Source organism: Aquila chrysaetos, chromosome 17, assembly GCF_900496995.4.
Source record: "Aquila chrysaetos chrysaetos chromosome 17, bAquChr1.4, whole genome shotgun sequence".
NCBI classification, from domain to species: Eukaryota; Metazoa; Chordata; class Aves; order Accipitriformes; family Accipitridae; genus Aquila; species Aquila chrysaetos.
Genome location: NC_044020.1, coordinates 3,140,474 through 3,157,224, shown reverse-complemented (window position 1 = coordinate 3,157,224; position 16,751 = coordinate 3,140,474). Strand labels below are relative to the sequence as shown.

At 49.2% G+C, this 16,751-nt stretch overlaps 1 protein-coding gene across 1 annotated transcript in view; it reads right to left on the bottom strand.

Moving 5' to 3' along the window:
- Positions 1–7,823: 7,823 nt before the first annotated feature.
- MYH9 (myosin heavy chain 9) overlaps positions 7,824–16,751 on the bottom strand; it is a 72,408-nt gene continuing 63,480 nt past the window's right edge. The window contains exons 30-41 of the mRNA XM_030040493.2: positions 16,315–16,467; positions 15,713–15,961; positions 14,882–15,094; positions 13,957–14,169; positions 13,440–13,601; positions 12,635–12,763; positions 12,208–12,296; positions 11,882–12,005; positions 10,609–10,817; positions 10,069–10,177; positions 9,537–9,709; positions 7,824–9,347 (exon numbers count right to left, since the gene is read on the bottom strand). Of these exons, the coding sequence (XP_029896353.1) occupies positions 9,230–9,347; positions 9,537–9,709; positions 10,069–10,177; positions 10,609–10,817; positions 11,882–12,005; positions 12,208–12,296; positions 12,635–12,763; positions 13,440–13,601; positions 13,957–14,169; positions 14,882–15,094; positions 15,713–15,961; positions 16,315–16,467 (1,941 nt within the window). The 3' untranslated portion in view covers positions 7,824–9,229. The remainder of the gene's footprint in view (positions 9,348–9,536; positions 9,710–10,068; positions 10,178–10,608; positions 10,818–11,881; positions 12,006–12,207; positions 12,297–12,634; positions 12,764–13,439; positions 13,602–13,956; positions 14,170–14,881; positions 15,095–15,712; positions 15,962–16,314; positions 16,468–16,751) is intronic.

The following is a 16,751-nucleotide window of genomic DNA, read 5'->3' as shown; positions in this document are numbered from 1 at the left end:
GCGCAGATAAATTCTTTTTGCACTTCCTCCGTGCCACCGAGCGCAGCATGCCCGCCCGGGAGAGCGGATTATAATCAAGCTCAGCAGGGCTCATAATCAACACAGGTAAGTACACGTCGCGTCCCGCTGTGCTTCAGAAATAAATAAGGCGACCCCTTTTCGCCTGCTGTATCGTTGATAACTCATCCCCTTCCTCCAGTTTTTGACCCACGAGAAATTTCTTCAGCTAAAACCATTCTTCATTAGTTTTCTGAGATAATTTTTAAACGCATCCCGGTCCATCAGTCGCAGCCAGTATTCTCCATCCACAATTTCCACCTAATCTTCTAAGGCTGTAATTTAGCAGTAGGACCTTACCAGATCCACACATCGCCAAATTTTACCTGACAGCTTCTGCATAAGCCTATGCCCAGCTGCAGACACCGGTGGGAGCATTTGCTAAAGGCAGGTTTTATATTTTTACGACCAGTCTTTCTCCCATCAGTGTTTGTCTCTTTTTTTTCTTTTTTAATAAGGAGGACAGAAGTTCAAATTGCAGAGCAGAAATTGCCATGAGCACTTCTTACTTTCTGTGAAATATTGTGCTATGACTGGCTCTAGCATCAAAGCATTTGCTGGGTAGTTCAGAGAGGAGAGGAGAAAAAAGAAAAAAAAACCAGGGGAAAAAAAAAGAGAAGAGACAGTAAATATTTTATCTATTCACCACTCAGCAAAACCAGAAAGAAGTAGCATCAAAACCACATGAGAGCAGTCACTATCCTGGCACAGTAGCTGCCCGGGTTAGCGAGAAGGGCTGTGCTGGTTGCAACCAGGGAGAAGAAAAGGCAGCACCTGAAAGCTAAGCAGGTAAAGGGAACAAACTATGTCGAAGCAAAATGTTCCTGTCTGTGCAACCCATCGCTGCTGCTTGGTTCGCTCTCACCTGGCGACTTAAACACGACGGGTTCGCCCCGCTCCGTGCGCAGATGGGTCCCCAGTTTCAGCCACGCGAGGAGTGACGCAGGGCTGGTCGACCTGGGAACTGGGCGGCTGCCGGTGAAGGTGTTCGGGTGGTGGCAGTCAAGCCTTTATCCCCAGCCTAAACAAAAGCCTCAAAGCGCCTCATTTTTAGTAACGGTAGAGGGGCTACCTGCCCACATAGAGGCAGGGGCCCCGTCGGGCAGGCAGGAGGGTTGCTGGGACCAGTTGGAGGGATGTCAGGGAGTCTTTAACCTGTGCTGGAAGAAATTGAGCGCAGAAGGGAGCTGCAGGCTCTTCTGGTTGGCCTCGGGGTGGGTGAAAGTGCTACCAGCCCGCTCCAACTCACAGGGAGTGCTCTCTGCCTTGGCTGGACGGGGCTGTTCGAAACAGAAAGCGTACGAGCAGGACGCGAGCGCGGCCCGTGGGGCTGTTGGTGCCGGCAGGGACCTGGCCAGGCACCCGGCCATACGGCAGACCTCAGCCCCGTGCTTCGCCTGCTGCAGGGAATACCGGGAAGCACGGCTGAAATCGTGTCGTACCCTTTGCGGCGTATATGCCTGATCCTGCAAGAGCCGGGTCGGAGGGTTTCCTGCTTCTGAAATACACCTCCTACCCCAAAAACACCGGCACAGGGCTCAACCCCGCGATCCAGCAAGCTGGACTGTGGTTGAGAGGTGTCCCGTGGGCTCCCACCCAGGCACCTCTCACCCTCCTGCAGCACAACCACGGCTCTGCCGTGGCCGGGAGGAGAGCACCGGCCTTTCCAGCCCCGCTGCCTGCTGCGGGATGTTTCCTTCCTCCGTCCCAGCGGTCAGGAAAGGCTTTCTTAAACGGGGGAAACTGGAGTCAGCTGCCTGCAGCAGCGTTCCTGCCCACACACCGCTTGCCGACAGAGAAATGGGTCTGGGGAGCCTCCCACCAGCATCGCCTGACCGACTTCAGGGCATCTCCCTTGCCTGCAAATATAGATTAACTTCCCTAGGAAATGAAGGAGTGCAGCTCGTGCTTTTTGTTTGGTACGGGTGTCCCGTGACAGTTTATTTTAATCGTCTTGCTGCTTTTAATAGTTCGTGGCGGTGTCATGAGGCAGCCTCTCCTGCTGGGCAAGCCGTAGGGAGGGTGGGCGTCCCGTGGCACAGCTCGCAGAGGTGCCGGAGGGATGCCGAGGGAAGATTTTGGGGGACTGCTCCGTCAGATCCTGGACGGCAGAGCAGGGAACAGCTGCTCTGTCCGCCCAGGGGACCAAGACCTTGAAATATCGCTTTGGAGAAGCTGCGACCCGGTCTCCCTCCATCATTTTCTCCCTAACCCTCATTCATCCGCTGCCCAAAGCGAACAAGCCAGGTCCCTTCACGGGGACGTGGGGCCGGGCTTTGCTCGTCCTCAGCATCCCCCCAGAGCCACGCCAGGGCCGTGCTCTGCCCTGCGAGGGGAGGACCAGCCCCGCAGGCCATGCCGGACACGGTGCCGCATCCTCGGTCGCTGGAACGCCTGCGCTGGTCCCATCCCTGTCCCGACGCTTCCCTGCACCAGTCAGCTCCGCAAATTCAGGCGCTTGTCCCCAGCCGCTCCGCCGGCTTTTCTATTCCAGCAGCTCTGGTTTTCTCACCTTCTGCCCGCGGAAGCGGTTCAGGCAAACGACCTCTGGGGCAGGTGAGGTTTTACTCTTGGTGTAGCTCTCCTCCTACGCTGTAGAGATACTTTACGTTAGTCACCCTGTAGCAGAACAGGCCTGCCGGCTGCGCTGAGCGTCTCTCCTCTGAACCAAACTCCCTGGCTGCAGCAGAGAGGTGAGCGCGTCCCTCGGCAAAGGAGCGGGGTTGTAGTGCAGATAAACTCCCTTCAGCTTCACAGCAAGGGCTCGAGTAAACACGGACAGCACAAACCCCGCACCTTTCCTCGTGCGGGGTCCCACCGCAGTTTCTTAACTGCAGATCCTCGCTGGAGCATAAGCCGTGTCCTCGAAGTCACCTCCCAGAAACTTCCCAGGTGAGAGGGAAATGGTGAGCCTGGCTTGAAGCAGAAGCTGATCAAGAACTTTATCCGTGCCTTCACCCACAAGGACACATCAGGGCAAGACAGCTGGGTGCCTCGTGCTTCCGAAAACGATGAGCTGGCTCACTGCAAGCTGCACAACACGCATTCGTGTCGACAGCAGAAAGGATCAAAAGCCTGCGCAGCAAATTGGGCTGCGTGTTACCTCGTTAAAACCTTTTTTGGCTGTGCCGATGCCTCTGCTTCAAAGCCTGCTGCAGTTCCTAGCGACAACATTAGCACTTCTTAGGCAAGCTGAGAGCCTTGCCTGAGACCGGAGCCGGTCTCTCTTCCAGAGATGAGCTCTTCGCTGCTGCACCGGCTGCAGGGGAGGCTTTGGGAGGCAGAAACAGGGTCTGAAAGCCGTCTCTGACCCGGGATGAATTTGGCAGCACGGGCACGGCGCGTGCAGCCCCCATGCCCCTCTCAGCGCCCGGCGCGGAAGTGTTGAGAAGGAAATGAAACAAGCAGCTTTCAACACATGCCCGCTGGCCATGGGGCAGCCACCCAGCAGCCTGCAGGGCTGGGAAATTTTGCCAGGGGTCCTCTCCGTTCCCAGGGACAGCCCGGGATTGGGAAGAGGCAGCCAAAACTGTCTCAGTGCTTTTGTACCTGGGTTAGGAGGAAGGATGCTTCCCTTGCTGCCGCACCAGGAGCACTCAGTGCCAGGAGTTTGGGGGAGGAAAAGTGAAAGGTGGGCTCGGCTTTCGTGCGATGCTGTTTCTTTATAAGGCAACACAGGGTGATGTTTCCCTGGATACAGCGGGAATGAAGAGCAGGAAGCAAATTTCTTCGATCACAGCTCCAAGGGTTGGTTGGGGTTTTTTTCCTCCTTTTTTTTCCTCCATCAAGTTATCTCTTCACTCACAAAGCTGGTGTAGGCTGCCCTACGGGGCCGGCTGGTCAGCACGTCTCTTGGCTATACGGTTCGGCATCTCGCGGCTTCTAGGCAAATATCTTGGCTGACCACAACCGGTCCCCTCCACTAGTACTTTGTCTCCAGTGAGACTTCTTCTGGCCACAGAGCCCCACTTTAGGCTCGGCCTTACACGAGGTCAGGGATTTGAGTGATGGCTCCTCTCCTAAAATGGAGCCCGAGGAAGCAATCCATTTATCCTGAGCGATACACCCTGCCATAACTCCCCCCTTCCATGAGGTTCTGCACAATTTCCATCAAAAGTCATTAAGGCTGTAGCGAATGAAGCCATCCACAGTATAATTCCAGATTAATTAGCAGCATGCAACCATATTATGAGTAACACGGCATTGCGAGGTCAGCCACTCCATCATCATCAGTTCTCCATTTCCTCCCTCGCTCTTCCTTAGGGCTGGGGTGCTGAGCAATAGCGAAACCTCCGACGCAGACCAGACCTCTCCCGCGGGGCACACGGGCACCCAGGCAGCACCGCGTCCCGCAGATTTCTGCTGCCTCCACGCGTCCTCAGCCGCCGTCGGTGAGCGGAGCAGGCAGCCTGCCGTAAACGCTCCTCGTGCACCGATCGCCCAGTCCAAAGAGTGACCGTACTTTTACCTAATCGTCTTTTAAGTGTCCTTTTACCCGAATTGTAAAGCACCGTAGGCCAGCCCTCCCCAGTCTCGGTGAGGGAGGCTGCTCCACCGCAGGGAGCTGGCGTGAGAAGGGACTCCAGCTCCTCTCCTCTCACGTGCCAGACCATCATCGCTCAAGATGTTTCACGGTTTTCTTTTCCTCTTGCTGCACTGCTGCTCAGCTGTTTGTTTTGCTCAGCCACGCTGGCTCAAGATGGTAACAAGGATGGGAGAGTCACAAATTTAGGACTGGAGGGGTTTTGTTTTTGTTTTTTCTCTTTTTCCTTCTGCTTTCGTTCCCGCTGCTGGAGCATCAGGGGAAGGAAAAACTAGGTCCAGACAGACAGCAAACAGTTGTCGACTAGTATTAGTTATCTGTCCTGGAACCTGGAATATTGTCTCCGGCTGCGCTTGGAGACAAGGTTCAAAAGGACATGCCCCCAGCAAAGTTCAGATCCTGGCTCTGGGACAAAGCCTCTCCAGAACAGGCTGAGCAGCTCTCAGGGCTGGGCTGGGCTCCCAGATGAGCCCCGTGGCAGGCCAGGATGCGGGACCCTCACCAGCTCCGGAGCTTCTTCCCCGAACCAAGCGCCACGAACCAGGCTGTGCATCCGCACGGATGGATGCTCCTGGACAGCACAGGCCAACAATTAATGCTTTAAATGACCCCGGGGCCTGTTGCTCGCTGATCTCTAGTTGTGCCACAGCAGCCTGCATTTTAGTTTCAGAGCACTCAAACCATCTGAGGCGTCCCTCACCCTCCAGGCAGGGAAGGCTGCAGTTTTCCACCATAGCTCCTTCTCGCGCCTGTAGCCATTTAATCTGCACCCTCAGCTTTGACAAACCGATTCTCCATTTACTTTAAGTGGTACTTGAGACAATTTGGGGAGGAAATGGAAAGAGGGCTAACTCCTAAACCTGGCAGGTCAGCACTGCTGTGCCCAGGAACCCAGCTGGAACTGGCTCTAATGACCGCTGTCTTCGCTCTGCCCTGGGGGAAGCCGTAGCAGGAACAAGCTGAGAGCTCAGCTGGTCTCCGTGCAGGCAGGCTCTTTGCAGCAGGACTAGATGCTGCGGGTTTAGCAATCTGCCTCCACCTCCCCAACGCTGTGACAGGGCTGATTGCTCGGCCCCTCGGTTCTGCTGTTACAACAGCCTGTGAGGGCCACGCTGTAACCTGCATCAATTATTTTTTTTTTTTTAGCCGGGTTTATTATATTTAATGGTCTGGTTTACAGATCCTTTGTGCCAGCACAACAGCCCGGTGCAGGGACAGGAATGTTTGAAATCAACTTCACCATCACCCCTTGCATCTTCTGAAACTATATCTATGTGCGCCCTCTTGTTCGGACCCTTCCAATACCTGCTGGGATCAGCCCTGAGGTCGGGTGGTGCAGACAACAAACAGAGCTCCAGCACCAGCCTGCAGGAACAACTCTCTTGTAGGGCCCACAGATCAGCTCCCAGTTCAATCTCTTTTCCACTCTTGCTTATTACAGCATTTGTAACCACTCACCTACTCTGACCATCCCCCAAATCCCAGGAAAACCTCTGTGAGGCACTTAGCAGCTCTGCAGATCCACAAAATAGCAGCTAACCTGGAGCCACCAGAACTTGCTAGCTCAAGGTTGCACTCCGCAAAGTGGAAAATGTCGCAGGAGACTAATTTTGGCCCTTCCATGGGGATGCACAAAGAGGCGGAAAGTTGAAGGAAAGTACTGTGCCAGTGGAAAAAAAGATACAAGTCTCTTTCCATCTTGCACAGGACAGAGCGGCATCCAAGCCATACACTGACCCACGCACAGCAACACAAAGGACACAAAAAGCAGCCCGAGCTTAAAAGAGTCAGCACGCCGTCAGCACAGAGGTGTTACGGCAGTTCTGCTCTGTACCACAGCACTGCCTGGCCAGCTGGCATTATTTTAAGATGATCCTATGATGGGAAAGCAATTTTAATGTAATTTAAAGGGCACGCTGTTGACAAAGATACTCTACACTTTTCTGCAAAACACTTTGGAAAAAGATTGAAGTATCTGAACCAGTAAACTCCTAGACGAGAGTAACTCCAGTCCCGCTTTTAACAGCACATACACACAAGACTTCAGCACTGCAGCGCCTGTATTCCACGCACCACGCACGCACCTCCATCCCTTCACACATTAATTCCCCATGCAGGCTTTCAAAAGCTGCAGCCCGTGTAACGTAACGTCAACAGTCGCTCACGCTGACCCCTTAACATGACTACACCCACACGCACAGCAACGCATGGTGAATCTCCACGCCTCCTCCTCCTGCGCATCTCCCTGCTCCCCCCCCCTTTTTTTTAATTCTACCTACACTTAAGTTTCTTAATGAGAAGACTTTTTCCCCTCTCAACACTTGCTAAGACAGAAATCCCACCCTTTGGGTAGACACGCGTGCTCCCCTAAGAAGGATTTTACTGTAAGCTGCACCGTCCCTGCTCCCCCGTACCCCTCATGGCGAACACCAGCATTTCCTTCCCCATCGCTGCCACCCAGGGTCTGACCCAGCCCCAGCCACAACTTCCAACTCAGACTTTCTCATCAAGGTTTAAAACTCTGCCAACCCGGGACGAGAGGGACGAGGTTACAATTACCAGGTGCTGGTGTCACACTCCGGCTTTTTATGCCGTGGCCGGAGCACCAGAGCACGCAAGCACCTGGGGCAGTTTAAGGGGCCACAGACTAGAAGACAAATACAGACACGAGTTCCTTATTCAATTTCTAGCAGAAACATAACAAAAAGTAGATTTTCTGGGGACAAGCTGGAAGATGAGTGAAAAGCAGTTTTGCCAATCCAGTGATAAAACAGACTTCTCAACTTATCTATCACCTCCTCCGCTAACCTTACCTTCCGGTGACTCCAGAGACTGGAAATAAAAGCGAAGAAGAGCATTTGTTTGCACAGTTGTTAGTTACGGACTCAGAAATACCATCTTCAGGCCAAGAACAGAACTAGCTTGGCTCAAATTCACAGCCTCATGTTTTGAACAGCTAACTCTCCGAGAGCACGCAAACAAGGTGCATTATCGTCCTCCAAAATCCCCGGTGTTGGCCACTGCCAGCTGCCCCGGTGACACGCCGAAGGTGCTGTAACGCCTGACTTCAGCTACAGAGAGTCGCTCGGCGTCAGGGGAGGTCTGCAGCGCTGCTGACGGGACAGGCCGATGCTCTGACACCGCAGCCGCCGGTTTTGGAGGCGACGCGTATGGTCCTCACTGCACCTAGGGAAGGGGGGAACGGCAACACACGCACACAGACTGCAGCACATGGATAATCTTTATTGGTAACATCAGTGGAGCACCAGTAAACCATTACTGACTGTAGTGGTGACACACAGCTGAGGCACATGCTAAGGCACTTTTATTATATATAAAAAAAAAAAAATTAAATTTTTTTGTGACAGCAATTGGGACACGAGGCTCCTGCATTTAGAGCGCTTCAGGCATACAGTATGGTGCTTCATATTTAATTATTTTTACTTCGCTCATAAGTAGGTCTAAATGCAGCATATACAATATGGTTAAGAATACAGGTAAATCCAGCAACCAGTGTACGGTGTAGAAAAGTAAAGACTATCTATATATAACCATGGTCCCAATAGAAAGGCAGTGATAAAGACCTTTATTTTTTTCTTAATTACTTATTACGAGAGATACAAAGGCCTTACATATATCTGTGCAGATTAAAGGGTTTTTAATATACTCTTAGTCAATGGTGCACAATAACTAATCCCAACCCTTGGTTACAGAGCAGGTGCAAGAGGCTTGGACATGTCAATAAAAGAGGGATTTCCCTCCCCTTATCCCCACCCTCTGCCCACTACCCTATTAAATTCCCCTAGATTCTGTCTATTACCATTAAATATATTTGGTCCCCCAGAGATTCTCAGACAAGCACAAGGACATTGTTCTGCTTCCCCAGCCTGTCATTAACTACTGGTCCACGCTACCTTAGATGAAACCGCTCAGAGGCAGAGACACTAACAGGACATCATTGCACTTCAGAGATCTGTCCGGACAGTAAAAATAAGAAGAGAAGAAAAAAAAAAAAAGACAACTTTGGCAAGTCCTCCAGGTAACTGGTCCCGAGAGGAGCTTCCCTCTTCACCCCTCCCTGGAAACATGTGAAAGAAGAAAGGGCAAATTGCCATGGCCAAAGCACACCGTTTTTCCTGAAACTGCTCCCAAACCATGTGGGTGGGCAGATTAAAAGAGGCAGAAGTCTGAGGTCACTGAACATGATTGCCGAAAGCAAACAAAGAGGGAGGGGAAAGAATACAGGAAGGAGCTTCCCTGCAGCTAGAATCAAAGACAAAAGGAGATTTACAGCAAAAATAATCTTTCCCTAACCCCACTCCCTCCAAACTGTGTAAGGATTCACCAGCAGACATGGCACGGACAGTTCTACAGGCCTTTGTAGTGGCCAAACTGCTGGTCAGATTTCAGAGCCCCGACTCTTTGGCATTAAATACAAAGAGGATTAGGAAACTGGAAAGAGGAGGAAACTAGGAACACAGATGCCCGATGGCTCCAGATACACAGAGCTGGGCTTGCTCTGCAGATCCCCAGCCAATTTAGGAGGAGAGGGTTTGCTGAAAGTCCAATGGAAGAGGGGAGGGTGGATGGGTCACTCCATCACGTGTAACCTGGGTCAAATGGGAGGACTTATTCAGTAGCTTTGGCATCACCAGCATCTGCCTTGCCGTCCACTTCCTCATCGGAGCACTCTCCTGCACCCTTCCTGACAATTCGACGTGTGACGACAAACGGCAGGTCCCCACGCCTAGGGAAGGACAGACAGTACGTCAGCAACACAAGGTTTCACTGAACTCACCAAACAGGGCAGGCTCTGGAAAGCGGTAAGGAAGTACCTGGCCACGCCTTTTACTGGGGGCAGCTGCCACTGTGGGCAGTTACAGCAAGACTCCGCTGGACCGGCTGCCAAGGTACTGCACAAAATGCTCTGCCTTACCTGAGTTTGCTCTTCAGGGAGCTGACTTCTCTATTCATTGCATCAGCTGTTTCAGTGGCATCCTCCAGCTCACGCTGGAGCTTCCTACGGGATGCGTTGGCTCGTTGGGCCTCCTCTTCTGCTTCCTCAAGCTGGCGTTTCAGCTGCTTCAAGCGCATGTTTGCCTTGTCCGCCTGAGCATGTATGGAGGGGGACAAAAACAGAAGGAAAGAAAAAAAAAAAAAAAAAAAAAAAAAAGATCAGTGTTTCCCCAGAGTTACAGCACAGTAGTTAGAGCAGCAGAAAGCAGAGTTTCCAAAGCCCCCTCTTCCCTTTCTGAAGGGAGCTGCCTAGGGCTTGACAGCTCCAAGCTTTTCCTTAAAAGCATTACATTTTCATCTGTATCATCTTGTAATTATCACAGTCAGGGAAAAGAAGAGAAATCCATTGGAAGGTTAATGCTAGAGCCCTCTTACATGCAGATGATGCCTTGGTCATAGAGGGAAATCCTCCCACCAGAAGACTCACTGATGCTGCAGGTAACTATACGCACCTGATCTTTGAATTGCTCAGCGTTACGCCTCTCGTCATCCACCTGCAGCAAGATATCTTTCAGCTTCTTCTCAGCACGGCGCACCTGCTTGCTGGCAGCCTGGCGCTCCCTACACAGAAATACAGTGATGCTCAGACAAGAACTTATCTCCTATTGTCCCCAACAAGATGACCTCACTCGGGCAAGTTAGAAACAAGGAAGATGACAAAAGTCTTCCTAATTTAGTAAAAAGGGGATGGGTGGCAATGTTTCCCAGAAATGACCAAAAGGCACTGATGTCACACAGATACGACCCTTCTTGCAGCTACAGAGGGGCAGCAAGTGTATCACAGCTGCAGTTTTAGGGGTGGTTAATTCTGGAAGAAGCTAGAAGTCTCTACAGTGAAAAACAAGGAAGGTTTGCCAAGATCTTACTGCTGTACTACCCAGTATATCTAGGATGAAGCCCTCACTCAGACAAATAGGAATTTGTTCAAAGAGCTTAAAATGCCAGAGTGGGTGGAGGCTCATAAAACAGACGGAGTTTCTACTAGGACATACTTTGTCTCCATGTCCAACTGCTCTTCCAGCTGCGCTATCTTTGCTTCCAAGGCCGTGATGGTAGCCTTGTACTTGGACTTTACTGCACTCTCCATCTCCTGCAGTTTAAGCTTAAGCTCCTTGTTCTGGCGCTCCATCTGCTGGCGAGCATTCTCATTCTTCTGCGCATTGCTACGCTCAGCATTCAGGTCGGCATTCATCTGATCAATCTGCAGAGAGAAGAAGTACTCAGCATATCGAGCGCTCCAGCCTGAAAGGCCCATTTATTTCTCAGACACATGCTGACACGCAAAGAAGAAGGACCCTCAGGGTGAGCCGAATACCTGGAATAACTCTGATGCAGAGGGAGCTGTCTGTAGGCAGGGTACTTATCAAAATATCTGAAGTTTACCCAGATTTTCAAAGTAATTCCTTGAATAACAGGTTTATCAACCTCCTCTTAGGGCTAAATTTGCCAATCACGTTCAGTGCTCTCCAGGGCGAAGGCCACGATTTGGCACTTAACACAGTAATTATCAGTCTTAGTGAATTACAAAAGTCCTGAGGCAAGTGGATCCAAAACGTGTGTTTTACTAATTTATCATTTATTTGCTGTCTGTCTACTTCCACTACAAAGCAGCAGCTCAAAAATACTGACTTTCAAGGGTGAAAGGGCAAGAACTCAGTCCAATTCCAAGCCAGGGCTCTGGCTGACAGTCAACCAAGGAGAGAACTATGCTCTCATCCACCAGAGTGAAAAACCGTTTGGAAAACCATCAGCCTAGCTCCTTGGCTTTGGAGCGCTAAGAAAACAACATGCCTGACTCTCAAAGTCAGGCAGATAAAATACGGCAGAGAACAGGCAGATTAAGATCATGGTTTCTATAGCAGCCTAACAAATTCCATATGGTTAGTCCATTTCAAGAAGCATAGAACTGGCAGAAAAGTCATTTTCCACACATACTGTGGCACTGTTCAGCATGCCAAGTTGGAGCAGCATGCTACAGATCATCTTTCTCATAATCCCTTAATACAGAAAAAAACCAACCTCTCAGTCCCTTTTTTATAAACTTGGGAGATTGTTCCAGCTACCCAATGATTTAAATTATCAAAACCAGTGAGTTAACATGAGCTCTGACTGCCCACCTGTATTCAGGTGTTTCATCTTGCTTGCATCTACGGACTTCTGAGGGCCTGTGCTGTACACAAAGCAGCAGCTGGCATTACTCAGAGTGCAGTCTGACAATTTACAGACTAGAGAGCCCCTACTGGCACATGAAGCCTGAACAGGTACCTGAAGATTTGCCTTCTTGAGCCGGTCATTGATTATCTCTGTGTTGCCCTGTTCTTCTTCTAACTCCTCCTCCAGCTGAGCTATCCGGGCCTCCAGGCGTCTCTTTTCCTCCATGGCCAGTGCTCTATAGGGCGCAGAAGCATTAAGGTAGTGTTGGTGGCATTAATGCCTTGGGGAAAACTTGCCGGTTCTCATTTTACAAAATAAGCTCAGTCTTTCAGGAGCAGAGAGGATAGAGTGCATGCTGCAGTCTATATAAAAATAACAGCCTGCAAAGTATTTTCTCAAACCAGCTCCTCCACCCTTAAACAGGGAACATTACTCACCCTTTACCACTGTTGTTGGCAATCTCATCAGCCAGCTCATCCCTTTCTTGCTGGGCCTGGCGCTTGGCACGCTCAGCAGCTGCAAGTTCCTGGAATGAAAACGAGACGGTCAGTGATCCAATGGGAAGCTACCAATTAATGCAGCATAGGAAAAAGTAGTTATTGGTAATGGGTGGTACGGTCTCTAGCTAGATCCAGACATAATTATAAGACATGGTCTGCTCCCCTCCCACCGCACAGCTTCCTTTGTTTTGCACACTCCTATAGCTGTCAAGAAAGGGCCAAATTCTGCATGAAGTGGACTTTGTATTTAAGCACAGCAAAAAGTACAAAAGAAAGGAAATAACCACTCCAGCTTAGACTGCTACACTTTGTTCTTGGCCAAAGAAAATGAACAAACCCTTGACTTGCATGCATATTCCATTACCTCCTGCAATTGGATCATCTCTGCTTCCATGCTCTTCAACTTCTTCTCATTTTCTTTGGCCTGTGCCAGGATCTCTTCTCTGGAAGTACGTGTGTCCTCCAGTTCCCGCATGTAATCCTTCATTTGTGCCTGAAAAGGGAGAACAAAAAAGGATGAATTTCAGAGCGTCCACATTAACAAATTGGGTTTGTTTATCTTACAGGAAGCACGGAGAGGGAAAATGGAAATAGGGATTCATTAATCTTCAGCTACCAAAAAGGTTGCTCTAAAAAGAAGAGGAACCATCCTTTTCCCATTTCACAAGTAACACAGAGAAGTAGTAATGGAAGGAAACAGGAACGCTTAAATTGCAGGAAAAAAGAGGGGGGAAGGGAGGGTACAGGAAGCTTTCTAGTGAAGCAATGGAATGGACAGCCTAGGGACGATTTGGAGTTTTTCCTACAAACAGATCAGACAAATACCTGTAGGAATTACAAAGGCGTAACAGACCTGTCTTGGGGCAGGAGAAGGCCTAAGTGATATTTAAGTCCCTCTAGCGTTGCAGCTCCATAATACTTTCCAAACCACTGACATGAGGCAAAGCACTAGAGTGGACTTTCCCTACAGCTTGTCTCCCAGGGAGTTAAACAGGCAGATCAGGGTTAGAAGGATATCTGAAATGCCAATAAATCTTTTGCAGTAAATTGCTACAAGGTTCTGCTGCTCTTGTGACAGTGAAGCATGGTTCTCATGAGGTGAAATCTTGTATCCCATTTCCCTAGGTAAATGCTCTACACTGACAGCTAAAACAGTTGCAGTGTCTCACCTGCAGTTTGCGGAGCTGCTTGATGGCTTCTTCACGATTCTTGTTAGCAGTGTCTATATGGCTTTCCAAATCCTTCAGGTCCATCTCTAGCTTCTTCCTGGCAGCTACAGCAGTGGAGCGCTGTTTTCGTTCGTCTTCCAATTCCACCTCCATCTCTCGCACCTGTATGGAGAAAAACAGGCATCAGCATTTCAGCTCCTTGATTTCCCAACAGCCGCTTTTCGCATCCCCCTTTCAAACTGTACAGAAGTGCAAGCATGTGACTTGTTTTCATTCTTCCTGGCAGGGGGATGGGGCTAACATTCCTCACTAATAAAGCTACACGGGTTCTTTTGATAGCCAAAGGCTGTTTGAACAATTATGCACACAAGGGGAAAAGTCTCTCACAGCTTTGCAGTGCTGCCTGAAGAGTTACCATTAACAAGAATCTGTGGATTGGCAGTGTCTGTCTAACCATCTTTGGACACAAGTGCTTTTGTGTACGGAACACTTTCAAGATTTACAGAGCAATTCTTACTTGTCTAATCAGCTGTTTCTTCTTCTCTTCATTCTGTTCATCACGTCCCTGGAGGTCACGGTCAAACTGTGCCTTCATGGCCTGTTGGTTCACTTCTAGACGCAGTTTGGCATCCTCTGTGGCCTGCAGTTCATCTTCCAGCTCTTCCAGCTGTGTCTTCATCTCCTCCACCTGCTGCTCCAGGGCTCGCTTAGCCTTCTCCAGCTCATGGACCTACAGCACAGTACCACACATGAGGTTTCCTCAAAGAGTGCAGACAATTTCACCTATCCTAAGAGCAAAAAAGTCTAAGAACAGCCACTCACATCAGATGGGATACAACACACTGAATCTGTCCCCTGTATTAGGGCAGAGATACCCCTCAAATCCAGCTGCTCGCATACCTGCAAGCTGCCAGTATGAATCATGATTACCTATTAGTTCTGGTCATGTATGTGTGGTGGTGGGGAGAAAAAGAAAAGCATCTGTTAGCTCAGTCCTGACCTACTGCAGACTTATCAGAGCTGGACACCTCTGGTTCTGACAGAATTCAATAAAATACTTTTTAGCCTCCGATTATTTTTTTTCTTCCTTCCTGCTTATCATAACATTTTTTGTCTTGAAATATTGGGGTTACTGTGTTCCACTGCCTGGCTAATCCCTGTGTTTTACGTATCAGGCTCACATCATACCTTTATCTTTGCCACAATGATAGCAGTTAATTTTCAGTTTGCCACTACCTCATTTGGGTCATTTCCAAGCTCTTCCAACCCATCTTTCCCACTTACTAATGTAATACAAACATAACATTCACAAACTCACAGTGTGTGCAGTGTTCTCTACTACATCCCTCTGTGTTCACACTAGCATAAGCTTTTTGCAGTATTAAACTAACAGTATCACCTGTGTGACATTTCCTGCCCAGATACTTCAACTTCATACTTACACTTTTCCCAACATCATCCTTTGAACTCATCAGGTCTTCCATCTCTGTACGGAACTGCTTATTGATTCGTTCCAGCTCAGCTTTCTGCTCTATGGCCTCTTCCAGGGCTCTGGCCAGGGAGAGGGCCTTGGTCTCCTTCTCACGGGCTTCTGCCTCAGCATGGTCCCGTTCTTCTGCATACTTGGCAGAGATGTTCTTCTCCTCTGCCAATAGCTACAAGAGCACAGCATCAGTATTCTGAGACATTACTGACAAATTTTTAACAAGGTAAACATGCATTTTTTCTTTACTGCCTTCTTGATAGTGTTCTGCCATGGATAGAAGGAACCAAGAAAATGCAGCTTCAACAAATGAAGCATGCCACCCCACCTTTAGTAACTGTGCTGACCCCAAGTGAACAAACTTCTGAGTCTCTAGGCCTCCAATCTATTCTTTCCAACCTTCCCTCAAAGATGATTTGCAAACACCACTTTGAACTTGGTCTTGATATAAATGTTATCCCTTTGGGAAAAGGAGCATCACTAAACTTGTTATGCATGGAACAGTATTAATTTACTTCTATGAAAGCTTATTTCTCCACTCTATATGCTATGCCTTAGTTCAGAAATAATATGCATTCTCCAAGTAGCATTGCTTAGGTATTCTTAAAGCAGACCCGTCAACAAGGGCAGGTTGGATGGGGCTTTGAGCAACATGGTCTAGTGGAAGGTGTCCCTGCCCATGGCAGGGGTGGTTGGAACTAGGTGATCTTTAAGGTGCCTTCCAACCCAAACCATTCTATGATGCTATGATAAGATACACCTACTGAATGCCCAGTGACTGAAGTCATACCTGATCAAACTTCTTCTGCTTCTTCTCTAGGTTGGAAACAATCTGCCGCTGATGATCGAGGTCCACAGCGAGGTCATCCAACTCTTGCTGCAGGCGGGTCTTCGTTTTTTCCAGCTTGTCATACGCAGCTGTCTTCTCTTCATAACGCTGGCTCAAGCCCTCCAAGTCCTTCTGCAGCTTCTTCCTGGCTTCCTCTGCTGACTCAAGGCAGCCCAGACCATCATCCATCTTCTTCTTTGCGTCTATTGCCTGAAGGAGAGAAAAGATAGCACATGAAGCTACGCCACAGATAACACTATACAGTAGCAGAAGTTGAGGAAATAAGTCTGCTCATTTCTGAAGGTACTACTCCCCCCTCAAATAATACTGTAGGACTGAATTCCCAAAGGGATTCCTGGATAGAAATCTACAAGCAGTTCATGTGATCATCATCAGAGACCTCTCCATTTCCCCTCTCATCCAAATCAGCAGGATCACCCTTTCCCTGGAAGGGTTCTGCTACTAGAAGTCAATTCTGCATTTAGATTTTACTTCCTTCAAGACAGACTTACGTTTATGCTTCCTCTCAAAAGTCATTGGTTTACGGGATGCAGATTTTGTACCTGTTGCTGAAGAATAGAGATCTGTTTCTCCAGGTTTCTCTTTGTCTCCTCTTCTTCTTCCAGTTGCTCTTTGAAACTGTTCTTCTCATCCTCCATTTGCTTCAGCTTAGTGCTGAGGCTCAGTTTTAGGCGAGTCTCCTCCTGCAGCAGCTCCTATAAAGCAAACAGCCCAGTGGAATTCAGCACTGATCCTTGGCTTTAAAGGCTCACAATCCTCACCCACTCTCTCCAGAATGAGTACTTTTGAAGTTGAGTTTAAGTATGCAACTTATTTCACAGATAAGACAACCAAAGCCAGAATTTAAATAATTGTCTTCCAGACAGTCAGTATAGAAACAAAATATTCAGAAGGGTCCTATTCTCTCGTGCACTCTAATGATTACAGTATACTACTTTACTACACAAGCCATCCACAGTCCTTTCTGGAGCCCTCCGAG